Raw genomic sequence first — 21,579 nt, 5'->3', positions numbered from 1 at the left:
ACATTGAAACATACAATGAAATGCATTGTTTACAGCTAATCAAATCAACAAGGATTGTGCTAGGCAGCTCACAGGTATTGGCACACTCTGGTGCTAACATAGCATGCCCACAACTCACTAACTCTAACCGTATCCCTTTGGAACGTGGGAGGAAACACAGCACTCAGAGAAAACACACATGATCACAGGGAAAATGTACAGACTCCTTACAGAATGCAGCAAGAATCAAACCCCAATCTTACTGTTGACAATGTAAAGTTACCCGCTACACTACCGTACCACATAAGTGTAATTATTTGTTCATTTTATCAAAAAATAACCTACGTTTTTTGTGAATGTTATCCAGTGTTAGAGGCATTTATTAAGAGCTAAACTTTAATGGCTGGTTCAGCCTGGGCATGTTTTAATAGCAGCCAAGCATTCCTAAAGGATTTACAACCTGAGCAACCTAACCAAATCAGATTAGAGCCAACTTCAGAGACAAAGCTGCCAATGGAAGGCAGGCGTCAACCCAGACCCCAAGAAAATGGCAAGTGCGTGTTCCCAGGGAATTCTAGGCTAGGCCAATGATCTCCAGAATAAAGCAAAGTTTAATTCTAGTGAATCTACATTTAAAATGATTCCATTCCCATAAAAAGATTTTACCCCAATGTGGTAATCCAAATAGGTAGGACCAAGCTACTCTTTAATCAATAAGGAAAAATACAAATTCAGGATCAAAAAGACTGGAAACATGCAATTGTACCCTAAACTTTATTACAAAATCTGTGCATGAAGATCAGTGAAGGAAATGCTTTGCTAATGTTTCATTATATTTAAAAACCAGCCAATACTTCAGTGTGTACAAGAGAAACAGCCAGACTAGAAACAGCACTCACAGCTGGTCTGGGAACTAGATTTATCTTTCCAAACGTCATATAACTGCTTGTATTCATGTTGAGCTAATTCTAATCTCTGTTGCTTCACTTGGTAGATTTCCTTCTGCGCAGTCAGTGCATCCTGAGCGACTACCAGATAGTCCTTCAACATGCATTGCTGTTCTCTTCGCCACTGAGCCCGAGGATCCTCCACCTGCGTTGTCTCTGAAAGGCAATAAATCATGATATTACATTAAAGTTCACGTTTTAAAACAATTAAGGAAATGTGGAACATGCAAAAGGTTCAAGACATATCAGGTTCAACTATCCGTAAATTATCATGGGACTTAAAATGAGAACGTACACTAATTTACAGTTATTCACCCTAAAAGCTGCAAAATAATGGGACTGTGGATTTATGATTTCTAAAGACACGGGTAAATAAAAAATAAGAATAGTAATAACCAAGTAGCCCTTTGAGCCTGCTGCAACAATTTTTGATTTTGTCTCTTCTTTCCCAGCCAACCGCTATAACTTTTCATTCTACTGTGGTTCAAAATATCATTGTTGCCTCAAAGGTAACATCTACAACTTCCTAATGTGAAAGATTCAGAACACCCAGAGCAGAAACTCTACTTCATCTCATTGTTAAGTGACCAATTTCTTATTGCAAGACCTCTCTTCCACCTTCACCACAAAACTTCCTCAGAGGTTCTATTCTGTCTCTTCAAAATATTATGTTCAAATGAGATCACCTCTCCTAATTTGGTTTTAAAAATCAGCAGTACAAGTTCACTCTGGAATTAGTTCTTTGAAACCACACTGTACAACCATTAAATATATCTTTCTTTAATGCTCACTGAATGCTAACTTTTGTTCCATCATTCCAGCGATCATGATCCCATGACCATGATTGTTCTTAGCAGATTTTTCTATAGAAGTGATCTGCCATTGTTTTCATCTGGGCAAAGTCTTTACAAGATGGGTGACAATAACCATTATCAATACTCTTCAGAGATTGTCTGCCTGATGTCAGTGGTCGCATAACCAGGACATGCGATGTGCACCAGCTGCTCCAGGACTTCATGGGACCCTGAATGGGGGGGCTAAGCAGGTGCTACAACTTGCCTAAGGGTGACCTGCAGTCCAACGGTGAGAAGGAGTGCCTTACACCACCTTTGGTAGAGACGGATCTCCACCCCACCACGCATAATCCCCTTGAAAAACAGCACAACATCCAATTTAGCTTAATTATGTAAACATGCTATGTATTTCCATATTTACTCATAACATAAAAGGAGGCAACTTTATCCCATCATTTATACCGGCACACAGTGCAATCCCTATGCCCCACTAACTTTATCTGTAACCCATTGTCCCCACATTCTGATCAATTCATCCCAAGTTTTACAGACCAGGAAGAATACAGAATGGCCAATTAACCTAAGAGAGTTGTCATGATGGGAGATTTTAATTTCCCAAATATCCATTGGCATCTCCCTACAGCAAGGGGTTTACATGGGGTGGAGATTGTTAGGTGTGTTCAGGAGAGTTTCTTGACACAATAGGTAGGTAAGCCTAGAAGAGGAGAGACTGTACTTGATTTGGTATTGGGAAATGAACCTGGTCAGGTGTCAGATCTCATAGTGGGAGAGCATTTTGTAGGTAGTGATCATAATTCTATCTCCTTTACAATAGCACTGGAGAGAGATAGGAGTAGGCAAGTTAGAAAAGCATTTAATTGGAGTAAGGGGAATTATAAGGCTATCAGGCAGAAAATTGGAAGCTTCAATTGGGAAAAGATGTTCTCAAGGAAAAGTACGGAAGAAATGTGACAAATGTTTTGGGGATATTTCTGTGGGCTTTTGCATAGGGATGTTCCAATGAAACAGGGAAGTTATGATAGGGTACAGGAACCGTGCCATACAAAGGCTGTAATAAATCTAGTCAAGAAGAAAAGAAAAGCTTACAAAAAGTTCAGAGAGTTGGGTAATGTTAGGGATCTGGAAGATTATAAGTCTAACAGGAAGGATCTTAAAAAGGAAATTAGGAGAGCCAGAAGGGGCCAAGAGAAGGCCTTGGCGAGCAGGATTAAAAACCCCAAGGCATTCTACAAGATTGTGAAGACCAAGAGGATAAGACATGAAAGAATAGGGCCTATCAAGTGTGACAGTGGGTAAGTGTGTATGGAACCAGAGGAAATAGCAGAGGTACTTAATGAATACTTCAGTATTCACTACCGAAAAGGATCTTGGTGATTGTCGTGCAGACTTGCAGCAGACTGAAAAGCTTGAGCATGTAAATATTAAGGAAGAGGATGTGCTGGAGATTTGGGAAAGCATCAAACATAGAAACATAGAAAATAGGTGCAGGGGTAGGCCATTCGGCCCTTTGATCCTGTGCCGTCATTCAGTATGATCATGGCTGATCATCCAACTCAGAACCCTGTACCTGCTTTCTCTCCATACCCCTGATCCCTTCAGCCACAAGGGCCACATCTAACTTCCTCTTAAATATAACCAATGAACTGGCCTCAACTGTTTCCTGTGGCAGAAAATTCCACAGATTCACCTCTCTCTGTGTGAAGAAGTTTTTCCTCATCTCGGTCCTAAAAGGCTTCCCCTTTATCCTTAAACTGTGACCCTTCGTTCTGGACTTCCCCAACATTGGAAACAATCTTCCTGCATCTAGCCTGTCCAATCCCTTTAGAATTTTATACGTTTCAATAAGATCCCCACTCAATCTTCTAAATTCCAGTGAGTATAAGCCTAGTCGATCCAGTCTTTCTTCATATGAAAGCCCTGCCATCCCAGGAATCAATCTGGTGAACCTTCTTTGTACTCCCTCTATGGCAAGAATGTCTTTCCTCAGATTAGGGGACCAAAACTGCACACAGTACTCTAGGTGCGGTCTCACCAAGGCCTTGTACAACTGTACTAGAACCTCCCTGCTCCTGTACTCAAATCTTTTTGCTATGAATGCCAACATACCATTTGCCTTTTTCACTGCCTGCTGTACCTGCATGCCCACCTTCAATGACTGGTGTACAATGACACCCAGGTCTCGTTGCACCTCCCCTTTTCCGAATCGGCCACCATTCAGATAATAATCTGTTTTCCTGTTCTTGCAAATAAAGTGGATAACCTCACATTTATCCACATTAAGTTGCATCTGCCATGAATTTGCCCACTCACCTAACCTATCCAAGTCACCCTGCATCCTCTTAGCATCCTCCTCACAGCTAACACCACTGCCCAGCTTTGTGTCATCCGCAAACTTGGAAATGCTGCATTTAATTCCCTCATCTAAATCATTAATATATATTGTAAACAACTCGGGTCCCAGCATTGAGCCTTGCGGTACCCCACTAGTCACTGCCTGCCATTCTGAAAAGGTCCCATTTACTCCCACCCTTTGCTTTCTGTCTGCCAACCAATTCTCTATCCACATCAATAGCATACCCCCAATACCATGTGCTTTAAGTCTGCACACTAATCTTCTGTGTGGGACATTGTCAAAAGCCTTTTGAAAATCTAAATATACCACATTCTCTGGCTCTCCCCTATCCACTCTACTAGTTACATCTTCAAAAATTCTGTAAGATTCGTCAGACATGATTTTCCTTTCACAAATCCATGCTGACTTTGTCCGATGATTTCACCTCTTTCCAAATGTGCTGTTATCACATCTTTGATAACCGACTCTAGCATTTTCCCCACCACTGATGTCAGGCTAACCGGTCTATAATTCCCCGGTTTTTCTCTCCCCTTTTTAAAAAGTGGGGTTACATTAGCCACCCTCCAATCCTCAGGAACTAATCCAGAATCTAAGGAGTTTTGAGAAATTATCACTAATGTATCCACTATTTCTTGGGCTACTTCCTTAAGCACTCTGGGATGCAGACCATCTGGCCCTGGGGATTTATCTGCCTTTAATCCCTTCAATTTACCTAACACCACTTCCCTACTAACATGTATTTCCCTCAGTTCCTCCATCTCACTAGACCCTCGGTCCCCTACTATTTCCGGAAGATTATTTATGTCCTCCTTAGTGAAGACAGAACCAAAGTAGTTATTCAATTGATTTGCCACGTCCTTGTTCCCTATGATCAATTCACCTGTTTCTGACTGTAAGGGACCTACATTTGTCTTGACCAATCTTTTTCTTTTTACATATCTATAAAAGCTTTTACAGTCAATTTTTTATGTTCCCTGCCAGCTTTCTCTCATAATCTTTTTTCCCTTTCCTAATTAAGCCCTTTGTCCTCCTCTGAATTTCTCCCAGTCCTCAGGTGTGCCGCTTTTTCTGGCTAACTTATATGCTCCTTCTGAGGACTTGATACTATCCCTGAGTTCCCTTATCAGCCACGGGTGCACTACCTTCCCTGGTTTATTCTTTTGCCAAACTGGGATGACCAATTGTTGTAGATCATCCATGCGATCTTTAAATGCTTACTATTGCATATCTTCCTCAGCACCCTTACCAATTTAGTTCACCCAAACTATATGTAGATTGAAGTCACCCACTATAACTACTGTTCCATTTATTGCACGCATTTCTAATTTCCTGTTTAATGCCATCCCCAACCTCACTACTACTGTTAGGTGGCCTGTACACAACTCCCACCTGCGTTTTCTGCCCCTTAGTGTTATGCAGCTCTACCCATATCAATTCCACATCCTCCAGGCTAATGTCCTTCCTTTCTATTGCGTTAATCTCCTCTCTAACCAGCAATGCTACCCCGCCTCCTTTTCTTTCCTGTCTATCCCTCCTGAATATTGAATATCCCTGGATGTTGAGCTCCCATCCTTGGTCACCCTGGAGCCATGTCTCTGTGATCCCAACTATATCATATTCATTAATAACTATCTGCACATTCAATTCATCCACCTTGTTACGAATGCTCCTCGCATTGACACACAAAGCCTTCAGGCTTGTTTTTACAAAACTCTTAGCCCTTATACAATTATTTTGAAAAGTGGCCCTTTTTGCTTTTTGCCCTAAATTTGCCTGCCTGCCACTTTTACTTTTCACCTTACTACTTTTTGCTTCTACCCTCATTTTACACCCCTCTGTCTCTTCTGCACTTGTTCCCATCCCCCGCCACATTAGTTTAAATTAGTTCAAGTTGGATAAGTCACCGGGACCAGATGAGATGTACCCCAGACTCCTGTAGGAGGCGAAGGAGGAGATTGCTGAGCCTCTGGTGATGATCTTTTAATCATCAATGGGGACGGGAGGCTCCGGAGGATTGGAGGGTTGCGGATGTTGTTCCTTTATTCAAGAAATAGTAGACAGTAGACAGTAGAGATAGCCCAGGAAATTATAGACCAGTGAGTCTTACTTCAGTGGTTGGTAAGTTGATGGAGAAGATCCTGAGAGGCAGGATTTATGAACATTTGGAGAGGTATAATATGAATAGAAGTAGTCAGCACGGCTTTGTCAAGGGCAGGTCGTGCCTTACGAGCCTGACTGAATTTTTTGAGGATGTGACTAAACACATTGATGAAGGAAGAGCAGTAGATGTAGTATATATGGATTTCAGCAAGGCATTTGAGAGGGTACCCCATGCAAGGCTAATTGAGGAAGTAAGGAGGCATGGGATTCAAGGGGACATTGCTTTGTGGATCCAGAACTGGCTTACCCACAGAAGTGAAAGAGTGGTTGTAGGCGGGTCATATTCTGCATGGAGGTCTGTGACCAGTGGTGTGTCTCAGGGATCTGCTCTGGGACCCTTACTCTTCGTGATTTTTATAAATGACCTGGATGAGGAAGTAGAGGGACGGGTTAGTAAGTTTGCTGATGACACTAAGGTTGGTGGTGTTGTGGTGGATTGTGCGGAGGGCTGCCAGAGGTTACAGCGGGACATTGATAGGATGCAAAACAGGGCTGAGAAGTGGCAGACTTCAATCCAGGTAAGTGTGAAGTGGTTCATTTTAGTAGGTCAAATATGATGGCAGAGTATAGTATTAATGGTGAGACGCTGGCAGTGTGGATGATCAGAGGGATCTTGGGGTCCGAGTCCATAGGACGCTCAAAGCAGCTGTGCAGGTTGACGCTGTGGTTAAGAAGGCATATGGTGTATTCGCCTTCATTAATTGTGGAATTGAATTTAGGAGCCAAGGTATAATGTTGCAGCTATATAGGACCCTGGTCAGACCCCACTTGGGAGTACTGTGCTTAGTTCTGGCTGCCTCACTACAGGAAGGATGTGGAAGCCATAGAAAGGTGCAGAGGATATTTACAAGGATGTTGCCTGGATTGGGGAGCATGCTTTATGAAAACAGGTTGAGTGAACTCGGCCTTTTCTCCTTGGAGTGACGGAGGATGAGAGGTGAACTGATAGAGGTATACAAGATGATGAGATCGTGTGGATAGTCATTGATAGTGCATTGATCGTGTGAATAGTCCCAGGGCTGAAATGGTTGCCACAAGAGGACACAGGTTTAAGGTACTGGGGAGTAGGTACAGATGAGATGTCAGGGGTTAAGATTTTTATTCAGAGAGTGGTGAGTGCATGGAATGGGCTGCCGGCAATGGTGGTGGAGGCAGATACGATAGGGTCTTTTAAGAGAATTTTGGATAGGTAAATGGAGCTTAGAAAAATAGAGGGCTATGGGGAAGTCTAGTAATTTCTAAGGTAGGGACATGTTTAGCACAACATTGTGGGCTGAAGGGCCTGTATTGTGCTGCAGGTTTTCTATGTTTCTGTTGTATATGTGGGAGTAAACAAGAACTCCCAGGAAATCCCACAGTGTTACATATAGTGTGGGCAAGGTCCATATAACGGCACACCTCAAAGATCATGATTGAACCTGGGTCACTGAATCTGTGAGACAGCAGCTCTAATAGCTTTGCTCACTTTACATGAAGGTACTAAGATCTCTCTGAATTATTTAGTCATTCATACCGATCAAACAGTGCCATGTTTCTGTTCTGTCCTTTCATAAACCTTCCGTGTCTACCTCAAAACTTGCTTCCCCACCTACCACTGCAACATTCATTAAATTAGATAAAAACATCAGATACAGAAGCAGAAATGGATCATCTGGCCTGTCGAGCCTGCTCCACCATACGATAATATTATGGCTGATCTGACCATGAAGTTAGCTCAGCTTTTCCCCAAACACTTAATTCCCCAGCTATGAATAATCTATCTAACTGTGTCTTAAGTATATTTAATGAGGTAGACACTACCACTTCCCTGAGCAGAGAATTCTATAGATTCACCACTCTCTGGGAAAAACAATTTATCCTCATCTCCATCCTAAATCTATTCACCTAGACCTTGAGGCCATCTCCCCTAGCTCTGGTCTGAACTACCAATGGAAACAACATTTCTGCTTGTTTTATAGTACTGTGCAAAAGCCTTAGGTGTATACATACATAGTGAATTAGCAAATAATTTGGCAAAATCTTACATTTTGCACCATACTGCTGCCGCAATTAAAAGAAAATCATGACGTATGTGAGTGATGATAAACCTAATTCTGATATGGGTCTCTATTGTGGAATAAGACTGAAAAGAGGGCAGGGCGTGGGGAATCATGGTTGGGATCCGGGAAAGGGAGAGGGGAGGGAGCAGGAAGCACCAGAAAGACATTCTGTAATGATCAATAAATCAACTGTTTGGAAACAAATAACCTTGCCAGGTGTCTCAGGGCTGGGTGTGTCTGCATCCTTGCCACCCCTTGCTCCTGGCACTCCTTCTCTGCCACCTGGCCCACTTCCCTCCTAGCACTCCACCCTCGCTATTTTTGACATCCTTTGCTCCCACCAGATTTACAAATTTTCTCTCTACTACATGTTTACAAGTACAGTACTGTCCCTTTTATAGTTTTATGTTTCCATAAGTTCCCCATCTAATTCTTCTAAATTCCAGGATGGAATGAAAATCAAATATACCAAATCCATCAACTTCCACTTAGTTACTTGATTGTTACATATCCAAATTCTAATAACTTTGTTAAACAGCATTTCTTTCATAAAAAGCATACAGTCTGTACCTAATCATGTTATGCCATTTTAATTATTCTGCTTTCTCTTAATTATTTGTTCTTTGACTGCATCATTATTCCATAGTTAATGCTGGGCTAAGTAGCTTTAACAACTGTTGTCAATTACAGAATAATATTTAAATGCCAGTTTCTCCTTATTTATCATCATCTCCATTAATCTAATTTCTTAAAGTACCACTTATCATTCATACCTATGTAATTGCCTTTATTTAAATTCAGGATTCTAATTTTTAACAAATTTAACTTTGCCACACTAAGACTGAATATCATATTTAATCATACTATGATCACACATCACTAGTGAATCCTTTAGAGTGAGATAGTCAATTAATCATTTCTCATTACACACCAATTTTCAAAACAGCAAATCTCTGATTGTGTCCTCAGAATGTCATAGGAAATCCACCTTAAAAGCATTCTATTAAGTTGCCCTCATTCTTGCCTTAGAAATGAAGAAAATAATTTCATAATTGGAAAGCTTACGTGTATTGTGATCAATGTAATAAACTCCAATTTGTGCATCTAATGCTTCTTCCCAGCCTAATGGTAATTCATCTCCTACACAATCACCAAATGAAAGGGGCTTGGTCCACCTAGAGAAAAAATAACAAAAAAATCAGTCTGTTATTCTCTGTAACTATTTATTAATTAATTATGAACATACTGCTGCCTGCGTCATAATCTATTTCTCTGTAGTTCAATGTTGTATGGCACCGAAAAGCCAAGGAAAACTTTAAACATATGCATTTATATAATTTCCATCACTAAGAAAAACATGCTTCGCAGAAGCAAAATTGGACTATGAGGAATCTAGAAGTTTGGTCACAGTTTAAATCAGATTCTTAAGGAGAAGGTGTCAAGCTTTTGGAATTTTTGTGGTCCTGAAATGCTGGGCCATGTTGCAAATGTGGAGAAGCTAGACAGATAGATAGATAGATAGATAGATAGATAGATAGATAGATAGATAGATAGATACTTTATTCATCCCCAAGGGGAAATTCAACATTTTTCCAGTGTCCCATACACTTATTGTAGCAAAACTAATTACATACAGTATTTTACATTGAAGAATATTATGATGGATATTTCCATAATGAGGTAACAATATGGTTAACATCCAGAGTAGCCAGTAAAAAGGATGGAAATTGAAGACAGAGATGTAGAAATTGAATCAAATTTTGAATTAGGTTGTTGCAGGTTTCAGCTGGAACAAGGAGTTCATCCTAGACTAGATTCTTAAAGCATTCAAGTTCTGCATTCTTTTAACTGGTGTTACGTCCGTAGCCCCCTCCTTTGTGAAAATCGCGAGATCACTGTTGGGTTGAGTCAAAAGGGGGGGCCCAAGACATGAGGGGGAGACGTGCAGGATGTCACGTTTCTCCCCCCCCCATAGCGATGTAAAGCTACGGGACATGGCCATTGTCTCTTGGAGACAGATTTGTGGATTGAGATGCTCTGCTACGTGAATGCCCTCGGGCAAAGTGGGCTGGTTGAGGGAGAGATTGCATCACCCCCAACCTGATTGACATCTACGACCCTGCGGGTCAGAATAAAAGAGGGGCTGTAAGAACAACCCCTCAGACGCACCAGAAGAAACGTTAAGGGACCACTTAACAACAGACGGTCATCGGAAACCAAGCCACGTGCGTTCAATTCCGTGGCTGGAATTGGTGGCTGAAACCACGGAAAACGGCTTTTTAGCTAACAATGGGGAAACCCGCTCCCCTAACTCAACAGATTGGCATCATAAAAGACTTGGGCAAGTTTAAACGCCTCCCTCTCTTAAACCCAAAACGCTGCAGCCTGAACGAGCTAATGACTTTTATATTTCCATCAGACAATACATTATCCCCTAGACAACGATAGAGTTACGTTTTATTGGTTATGATCATACCTGCGCTTTAGATTTAGTATTGATGACGTATATTATCTGTATGTTTGTATTAATCTTATTTTTGTGCCCCTTTATCAATAAATACTTTTAAAAATAGTACCATCAGGCTTCAACAGACCTCTCTATCTTTGCTGGTAAGTGATCCAGTTACGGGATTACATAACGCTGGAAAGTCATGTGAGGTGAAGTGGTAGATGGGGTAGAAATATGTTAATGTGGAAATTCACCCTTTACAGGTGATGTTATCTATGGGCTTCAAGTAGATATGAGGAAAGATAAATATGATTTTTTTTGGCAAAACTCCAAAGGTGATGTGTGGTTGGTAGAAAAAGCATAGCTCATCTTGCTATAAGCAAATGATAAAAATGTATTATATAATGTAAATAATGGCAGTAAAATTAAGTCAGATGGCAAAGTGCTGAACAAAATACAAGCTTTGCCCACAGGATCAACATCTCATGGTCATAATAACTGTAAGTGCTGTTTATTATTTTGGTAAGGAACTTTTCGGTGCCCAGGGAAAAGCAGGATCATGTATATCACTCAAGTTGTTGATTTCAAACAAAATAAAATATATTATTGTATTGATAATAAACCCTTATGGGAAAATATAAATTAAACAAAGGTGCTGACTATATTCAGTGTTGCTAATATTACCTTACAGTCAAGCAGCAGTAAAACAATATTCAAACATTACACTTCACCAAAGCAAATTAACGATTGCTTAAATCATCACAGCCTATTCACTAACGTCACAAGTACTGGAGATTCCAAGCTCAATGTATTTCCAGAACTTCAGAATCAGAATTATTATCACCGGCATGTGTTGTGAAATTTGTTAACTTAGCAGCAACAGTTCAATGCAATACATAATATAGTAGAAGAAAAAATAATAATAAATAAGTAAATCAATTACAGTATACGTATATTGGATAGATTTAAAAACATGCAAAAAACAGAAATAATGTACATTAAAAAAGTGAGAGTGTTTACGGGTTCAATGTCCATTTAGGAATCAAATGGCAGAGTTGAAGAATCTGTTCCTGGATCACTGAGTGTGTGCCTTCAGGCTTCTGTACCTCCTACCTGATGGTATCAATGAGAAGTATGCCCTGGGTGCCTTCGGTCCTGTGCAGTAACCCCCACCCCCCACCAATACCGAAGAGTGATGCAACTTGTCAGAATGCTTTCCACGGTACATCGATAGAAGTTTTTGAGTGAATTTGTTGCCATACTAAATCTCTTCAAACTCCTAATGAAGTATAGTCTGTCTTGCCTTCTTTATAACTGCATCGATATGTTGGAACCAGGTTAGGTCCTCAGAGATCTTGACACCCAGGAACTTGGAGCTGCTCACTCTCTTCACTTCTGATCCTTCTATGAGGATTGGTATGCGTTCCTTCATCTTACCCTTCCTGAAGTCCACAATCAGCTCTTTCATCATACTGACACTGAGTGCAAGGTTGTTGCTGCAGCACCACTCCACTTGTTGGCATACCTCGCTCCTGCACACTCCCTCATCTCCATCTGAGATTCTACCAACAATGGTTGTACTATCAGCAAATTTATACATAGTATTTGAGCTATGCCTAGCCCCACAGTCATGGGTATAGAAAGAGTAGAGCAGTGGACTAAGCACACACCCCTGAGGTGCACCAGTGTTGACTGTCAGTGAGGAGGATCCGCACCAATCAGCACAGATTGTGGTCTTCCGGTTAGGAAATCGAGAATCCAATTGCAGAGGGAGGTACAGAGGCCCAGGTACTGTAGCTTCTCTATCAGGATTATAGGAATCATGGTATTAAATGCTGAGCTATAGTCGATGAACAGCAACTTGACATAGCTGTTTGTGTTGTCCAGGTGGTCTAAGGCCTTGTGAAGAGCCACTGAAATTGCATCTGCTGTTGACCTACTGACCAGAACAGGCCTCAAAAAACTCAGCTGTGTACCAATAGTCACAGGATAGAGCAAACAAATCTAACTACACCTTTAATAAAAAGGTACACAAGGTGACAACACATAGGCTACATATACAGTGAAACAATGGATGACCAAGATGCAACGCAGTAAGTTCAAAATTCTATTAGGTTCATTCTCAAACACTGGTGTGGAAAGTAGGACCACAAAAGCTGGCTGTCCAAGCAAAGCAGAAAGCCCCACTTTCTGATGCTACAGCAGTAAAAAAAAAATGCCTTGAAATTCAATCAAGTAGCAAAACATTTAATGAAAACCAGAACAACTACAGATGCTGGAAATCTGAAAAGAAAACCAAAAATGCTAGCAACACTCTTAGCAGGTCAGGTGGCATTTGTGGAAAGAGAAATAGAGTAAACTTTTGAGATCAGCAATCATTCATCAAAATTGTAAGAGATAAAGCTGATAAAGTTTCAATTTGCACAGGTGGTGGGAGTAGAGGTGTTTAAGACAAAGAGAACATCAGTGATAATTGTAGATTATGGTGTTCTTACTGTGGCAGTTAGCGGGTGACAGAAAAGTGACATGTGTTGCAAATAGCCAGTCAGGATTGTTAAAGAATGAGTAAAATAATAAAGCCAATAACACAGAAGAATGACTAACACCAAAAAAATTATTAATTCTGATAATAGATATGGAAAACTAATTATCAAAGCTGGGAAATTCATATTTATTCTGGAAAGGTGAATCATAACCTCTTGCACTATTTTAATGTTGTTGAGGAATAGCATCTCATTTTCCATCTGGGCATGTTGCAGCCTAAGTAAAACACAGCCTGATTAAGTACAGGGTCATAGGTGTAGAACCTAGTGTTTGGAACCTTCTTCAGAAATTTGCCTCACTGAGATGTTTTGACCCAGGTATTCTTATAATAGCATTTCCAGGCACAACACCCCACCAAACCTAAACACCATCATGCTTCCAGCAATCAATCCAGGCCCAAATCTCAAATCCCTAATCTTGCTTTAAGCACTAGTGTCCACCCCTCAGCCAATTCTCCCTTCCAAAAACTTTCACTGTTATGCTTTCATAGTTGCTTTCTTTTTCATGTTTGACACTAACTGGAGTACATAAAGATAAGGATCTTCAGCATATTGAAGGTACAAGAGAATGGTATCTTGAACCTTGTAAACTACAGATGATGAACATATGAAATAAACACAATAGTAAGTTAAGAGGCTCCTCACGCCTCCTCTGCCACAGACTAAGATTAAAGTTCATCTGACATTAGTTTCAACTGCACGTTCCTGCCTGGACTCATAACTGATTACCATCTTAAAGACCAAGAACATATTGGTTCCTCCCTTCAATTATTCACCTCCTCAGCTCTCTAGAAAAGAGATTTCTAAAGCAACATAACCCCCAGAAAAGAAATTCCACCTCTAATTTACCTTGAATGAATAACATCTATTTCTGAAACAATATCCTCTGTTTTTAGATTCTTCTATGACAGAAAACATCTCAGCAGTATCTACATTGCCAAATCCTCTCAGAAGCTTGGATAATTCAAGCTCATTCTTCATTCTATTCAGCTCTGTAAAATATATGCCCAGCTATTCAATTTTTCTTCAGAAGACAATCTTTTCAAACTATTAATATGGGAAATGATAAACCAACTATGATAGAAAGGAACAGAAATAGAAATCTAATAGTAAATTAGTAGATAGATTACAAAAAGGCTCTACATCCATATGCATGCAGCCTTTGAAACAAAACAGAAACTGAGACAGAAATGATCTGACAGTCATTTTAAAGATGTGGTTGCAAAACAACATTGATTAACACCTGAATGCTTCACAATATTTAGGAGGACAGTAAGCTGGGTAGAGGAGTGTTAATTTATGGTGGACACCATAAAGAGTTGACACATGTTCAGGAAATCAGTATGAGGAAGCATCTTAGCTGAACATAAGAAAAATAGCATCATGGAACCATTTTTTGAAAAACTGTTTCTTAAACAACTAACTGAAGGTTCCATCTTAAGTGAGTCTGGGGAAGTAACAATAAAAATAAAGGAAATAGCAGATAAGTTAAAGGGGTACTCTGCATCAGTCTTCGTTGTAGAGGAGAAAAGTAACATTCCAGAAATAGATGTAAATTAGGAATTGAAGAGATGAACAAGGAAATTTCAATCACAAAGAAAGTAATGCTGAGCAAATTGTTGAGTTTATAACAAGTGAGGAGTGAAATTAAAGATTTCATTAGTTTTTTTTATATAATCTTGGGACAGATTGCAGAGCTCTGAAATGGAAAGATCTGTCTGTCCACATGCATGATTCACAACAAGCTAGCAAGCCTGTACAGGACCCAAACATCCAACAATATTACTGGTCTTTGTGAGAGGAACCAAACACAGAAATAGGGAGGTTAAATAAGGACACACTGTATGATTTTTTATGCAGTTTTATTGTTTATTTTGCAGAAGAATTAACACAAGTATAAACGTACTGTTAAATCTCATCATCACTTAGCAATTTTAAGAGCACCACAGAATTTAATCAGCTTCGCTGCAACTTGCAGTGTTTCAAGTTGCACGATAGGAACTCCATACAATTAATTACGCAGACTTCTTTTAGGTATATTCATGACCATAAAATCAAACAATGGGTTAGAATGTAAAAACATCCTGTATTCTAAGTGTTTTTTCCTCAGCGTGCAAGGAAAATACTAAGAAACAAAATAAAGAAAATTGTAGGTATGGCTGAATAAATCAAGAACTGTTAAGGGAGAATATTTGTTTATTAATTATTCTTGAATTCAATCTTTTCACCACTGGTTCAGCTGTCAAGGTGTTAAACTTTGTAATTCTTTTCTGAAATATAGATTTTATATATGCCACTGAACATGAGATTGCTATACTTCTCAGCAAGCAAAGGCCCATTAAAAGGAACATGAATATCTGGTTTAACAAAATGTCTAACATAATGCAAATGTACTTTACATACTTGCAGGATGAGAAAAATGACACTATTTGATGATTTAGTGTTGTATAAATTTTGAGATGATAAAATATTGTGCATCTTAATTCTTTTGTAGAGGTTCACACTTGCTGATACCCATTAAACACATTTTGAAGCACCATTAAAGATTTTCCCCTTGATTTTCACCGAGGTATTTATGCCTCTCTAATTCTGGCCTTTTAGTCATGCTTAACTTTAATTTTTTCACTACTCGTCTCCATGTAGACAAGGTTAATTCTCTTGCCAGACCTTCAAGACTCTTTCCACTTTTTTCAACCTAACTCATTAGTCTGAATCTTTTTAAATTTCTTTTAATTTATTCTTGTTTAAGAACACTTTTGTGAAGAACTTGGTATATTCTGCCAAGCTAAGTGTGTAATACAAAAAGCATTGCTGTTGCTCTAAATGCTCCACAGGCGGCATTTATATATACTGGATCCTTCTGCACAGCATTTCCTCCTGCTAATGCCAGCAAAAGCCATCAATCTACACACAATTTCCATTTAACATTTCATCCAATCACTCCAGTCTTTGCAGTACGACTTAAATTTAATCCCCTGATTAGAGGAAAAAGTTACATTACCTGATTTTGTGTATATAACCACAAAACACAGTGGATTCCGATTAATTGGGCCATCAATTAATCAGGGCAGCTGCTTATTTGGAACAACTCTTAAGAACAAATACTAATTGAGAAAATAGCCGGATTCCCTTTGTTTACTTGGAACACCATCCTGCTTAACTGGGGCAGGAGACTGTTGCCGAACAGTTTCTAACTAGTGTCAGTCATGTGCACTTGTGTGGTGGTTAGATACTACACCGTGCTTACAGTGAACAGTTTTTAAATAGTGTCAGTTGTATATGTTCAAAAAACAATGATTTTTGTCACTGGTAGTTGGCAAGAAATAAGCAGTAAGACAATTCAGAACTGTTTTGTTCATGGTGGTTTCAAGCATTCAGTATGAGCAGACACCAGAAACAAACAGGAGTGAAAATAAAATAATTTCACTACTTTAACAAGTTAGGAACAATGAAGAATCTGAAGGTATCGACAATCATCTTGAATGTCACCTTCCAATGTTGATTTCAAGGCCTGGAAGTAATATTAGAATGAAGTGCATCAATTTCATCGTTGAGATGCTTGAACAAATCCACAATTAGCATCGCTCAAGCACGAGTTTGCGTCAGAACTGAAGCAGCAAGAATGAGAGTGGCTTATGTTAAATGCAAAGTTGAGATGCAAACAGGGAAAGCTTGTACAGATGGGGAGAAGCTATATTAAGTGCACTCAGGGATCAGCGGGAAGCTGAGGCTGCCCTAGCAAAAGTGTATGGAGCAGCAGCTGTGATAGACAGTGCTCCAGTTCAAAGTTTAAAGTAAAATTTATTATCAGAGTACATGAATGTCGCCACATAAAACCCTGAGATTCTTTTACCTACAGGCATACTAAGCAAATCTATATAATGATATCTGTAAACAGGATCAGTGAACAAAAAACTGTGCAACTGCAAATATAAATAAATATCAATAGATAACATTGAATGGAAAAGCATGAAATATCAAGATAAAGAGTCCTTAAAGTGAAACCATCGCTTGTGGGAACACCTGAAATAGTAAGAGTGTAATTATCCACTTTTGTTAAAGAGCCTGATTGTTGAGGGGTAGTAACTGCTCTTGAATCTGGTAGTGCAACTCCTGAGGCACTTGTACCTCCCTGGGTACAAGTCACCATCACCATCTGGGACAAGCCATTTTCACATTATTACCACTGGGGAAGTACAGGAGCCTGTAGACACACACTCAATGTCTTAGGAATAGCTTCTTCGCCACCACCATCAGATTTCTGAATTGTCCATTAACCTATTAAGACCACCTCATTATCTGTCTTCTAGTAATTCTATTAACTTTCCAAATTATTGCTCTACTTACATCCTTGCCTTCTGGAAATGATGCATTAGGATACCCTAATTATAGTACTTTATAGTAATTAAATGTCTTACACTATACTGCTGCTGCAAAACAACAAATCTCACATGTCAGTGATGACAAACCTAATTCTGACTAATCTACCTATACCCTGTTCATAATATAGTTTCTTTCTGACTTTGTGCCAGCTACATTAGCAACCAGCTCTTCAGAATATTGTAATTTTTACAAAAATAAAATGTTGACACCCCAGTACTGATTTTCTGTACCATGCAGTCACATTGTCTGCATGTGTTAAGAAATACAAGTTGAAAACAATAAATTCTGTGTTTGTTTAGACTGGAGTGTTCACTGATATCTTTAACCTCTTGCTTTGGCAGTCTGAGGTACCCACCTGCTTCAATTACAATGACAAGAATTACAAGAAGAACACGGTAACCTGAGTCAATGACTATTGTCCAGTAACTCTTACATCTGCTATCATGTAGTGCTTTGAGAGGCTGGTGATGAAAAATATCAATCCCTGCCTGAGGAGCGAATTAAATCCACTCCAATATGCTTACCATCACAACACAGCAACAGAAGACTATTTCATTGGATCTTCACTCAACCTTGGAACATCTGGACAGTGAAGATTCATACATCAGGATGCTCTTCATTGACTACAGCTCAGCATTCCATACAAATCAATGAACTCCAAGGCCTAGGCCTCAATAACTCATTGTGCAACAGGATCCTTGATTTCCTTACTTGTAAACCCCAATCTGTTCAGATTACCAACAACCTCCAAAATCACCATCAGCATTGCTGCACTACAAGGCTGTGTGCTTAGCCTCACTTTACAATAATGACTGTGAAGTGAAGAACTGCCAAATTTACGTTTGCTGATTACACCAGTGTCTTTGCCAAATCAAAGGTGGAATCAGATCAGGAGGGAGACTGAAAATCTGACTGAATGGTGCCACAAGAAAAACTTCTCACTCAACATTAGCAACACTAAAGAACTGATTATTGACTACAGGAGGAGGAAACCAGAGGTCCATGTGCTAGTCCTCATCAGGGGATCAGAGGTGGAGAGCCAGCAACTTTAAATTATCATTATCTGTCATGAGTCCAGCACACAAGTGCCATTACAAAGAATGCACAACACTATTTCTACTTTCTTAGAAATTTGTGAAGATTTGTCATGTCATATAAAACTTTGACAAACTTCTATAGATGCATAGTGGAGAGTACACTGACTGGTTCCATAGCAGACTGATATGGAAATCCCAGTGCTCTTGAATGGACAAAAACCAAAATAGTGGATACAGCCAAGTCCGTCACAGGTAAAGCCCTCCTCACCATTGAGCACATCCTTAAAAGTGCAATAACAGGAAAGCGGCATCCATTATCAAGGACTCCCACCATCCAGACCATGTTTTCTTCTCACTGCTGCCATCAGAAAAGAGGTAGAGAAGCCTCAAGAACCACACCACCAGGTTCAGGGATAGTTATTACCCTTCAACCATCAGGCTCTTGAACCAGAGGGGATAACTTCACTCATCCCATCATTGAACTGTTCCCACAACCTATGGACTCACTTTCCAGGACTCTTTATCTTATGTCCTTGATATTTATTGCTTATTTATTTATTATCATTATTGTTAGGTTTTCTTTTATTTATTATCATTATTGTTAGCTTCACTTTTGCACAGTTTGTTTTTTTTTGCACATTGATTGTTTATCCATTTTGTTGTGTGCATTTTATTTTAATGATTCGATTGTGTGTCTCTTTGTATTTACTGTGAATGCCTGAAAGAAAATAAACCTCAGTAGTATTAGTATATGGTGATATATATGTACTTTGATGATAAATTTATTTTGAAATTTGAACGTAACTTTGGTAAGAGTGAATTTCTTGCCTAAAATTTCTGGGTAGTTATTTGTGAATTCTGCTAAAGTGAATCTCTAATACCCAGTCAACCACAATGTGGGGGTGGGGGGGGGGTTATGTCTCCCTCAAGACAACAGATTGAAATCCATCAAGATCTAGATACTTGCCAGCAATTTGTTCACCCCACTTCTTTGGTAATTATAATTTTCCCAAGCTCTCCCTTCTTTCCTGCTTCTGATCTACAGTTATTTCTGGTATGTTACTAGGCTGGCACCAATTTATCAGCTGAGGAAATATTAATTAACATTGCTGTTTCTGTGAGGTATCAATAACAAACTAATCTTTAGAGAGCAGTAATTAAATACCACATACAATTCTGGATATTGCAGGAGGCCAACTGAGCCTCAAGGCAGAGTGAAATTAAAAGCTAAAGGGGAGCCATGAAGGATGAAAATCACTGGTTACAAAGTAAAATTCACAGCAATGTAGTCAATTACAGAGGCAGCAAAATAGCAGAAATATGCTCGTTCATGTACTGCAACTGAGCATTGACATCAAATATTTCTTTACACTGGCAGAGAAAAATAATGGGAACTGCTTGTCAAAAAAGAGTGTTTGAAGCAAGCATGTTATGCATATTAAAGAAGCAGTACACTGGCATAAAGGGATAAAGTACAGAAATAAACACTTCAGCCCATCAATCCCTGCCCATTATCAACCACCCATTCTTATTCTCCCCAATTTCTCATTATTACCCAAGACAAGACCATTCATTTACCTACTCAGGGCATATTGTAGCCAACAATGAACCTACCAACCCTCATACAAGACCATAAGATATAGGAGCAGAATTAGACCAGTTGGTCAATCAAGTCTACTCCACCATTTAATCATTGCAAAACTGATTCACTCTCAGCCCCATTCTCCTGCCGTCTCCCCATATCCTGTTAAAAATCAACCAACCGCTGCCTTAAATGTATCCAATGATTTGGCCTCCACAGCCATGTGTAGCAATGAATTCCACAGATTCGCAATTCTCTTGATAGAGAAATACTTCCCCCTCTGCATTTTCAACCAAAGCAAGCAGCTAAAGCATTGCGGAGGGACGGTCGTTTTTCTTTTCTTTAAATGATCAGAGAAAAGAGGCTTTACTGCGCAGGCGCGTGACATAGCACGCCAAGGTTTAAAAGGAGGAGAAAAACTTTCAACGGTCTTTTCAATCGAAGCAAGCGGCTGAGAGTGAAAGACTGAAGCATCACGGAGCAAAGGTCGTTTTTCTGTTCTTTAACTGATCGGAGAAAAGAGGCTCTACTGCACAGGTGTGTGACGTAGAGTGCCAAGGTTTAAAAGAAAGACCGCCATATACAGCAGCCATCGTTGGAGTGGACTGAGTCGGAGTGGGACACCTTTGGCTCAGTCAAGCTTTGGTAAGAAACAGGCAGAGGCGAAGGTAGATTCCATTAAGTTTCCGCTTTCGTTTTTTTTGTTCAGACTAGAGAATATGCCAGGCAGGATGTTGGAATGCTCCTCTTGCAGGATGTGGGAAGTCAGGGAGACCTCTGGTGTCCCTGACAACGATACCTGCAAGAAGTGCAGCCAGCTGCAGCTCCTAACAGACAGTGTTAGGGAACTTGAGCTGGAGCTGGATGACCTCCAGATCATTTGGGAGACTGAGCAGTTTATAGATAGTAGCTTCCAGGAGGTAGTTACACCTAAGTAATAGGGCACAGGTAATTGGGTTACCGTCAGGCGAGGGAAGGGGAAAGGGCAGGTAGTGCAGGGTTCCCCTGTGGCCATTCCCCTCCAGAACAGGTATACTGATTTGGATACTGTTGGGGGTGGGGGGGGGGGGGGGTGGAATGGCTTACCTGGGACAATCTGCGGCAGCCGGATCTCTGGCACTGGGTCTGGTTCTGCAGTGCAGAAAGGAGGGAGGAAGAAGAGGAGAGTGGCAGTGATAGGGGACTCCATAGACAGGAGATTCTGTGGTCGTGACAGAGACTCCCGGATGGTTTGCTGCCTCCCAGGTGCCAGGGTCAGGGATGTCTCTGATCACGTGCACAGCATTCTGAAA

At 40.0% G+C, this 21,579-nt stretch overlaps 1 protein-coding gene across 1 annotated transcript in view; it reads right to left on the bottom strand.

Moving 5' to 3' along the window:
- The window catches only part of wwc1 (WW and C2 domain containing 1), a 115,994-nt gene that overhangs the window by 64,311 nt on the left and 30,104 nt on the right, over positions 1-21,579 (bottom strand). Inside the window, exons 2-3 of the mRNA XM_059990529.1 lie at positions 9,359-9,468; positions 879-1,082 (exon numbers count right to left, since the gene is read on the bottom strand). Of these exons, the coding sequence (XP_059846512.1) occupies positions 879-1,082; positions 9,359-9,468 (314 nt within the window). The remainder of the gene's footprint in view (positions 1-878; positions 1,083-9,358; positions 9,469-21,579) is intronic.

This window comes from Hypanus sabinus, chromosome 15 (assembly GCF_030144855.1).
Source record: "Hypanus sabinus isolate sHypSab1 chromosome 15, sHypSab1.hap1, whole genome shotgun sequence".
Classification (NCBI taxonomy): domain Eukaryota; kingdom Metazoa; phylum Chordata; class Chondrichthyes; order Myliobatiformes; family Dasyatidae; genus Hypanus; species Hypanus sabinus.
Note: the sequence above shows the minus strand (reverse complement) of the source record. Positions and strands in the feature narration are given on the sequence as shown.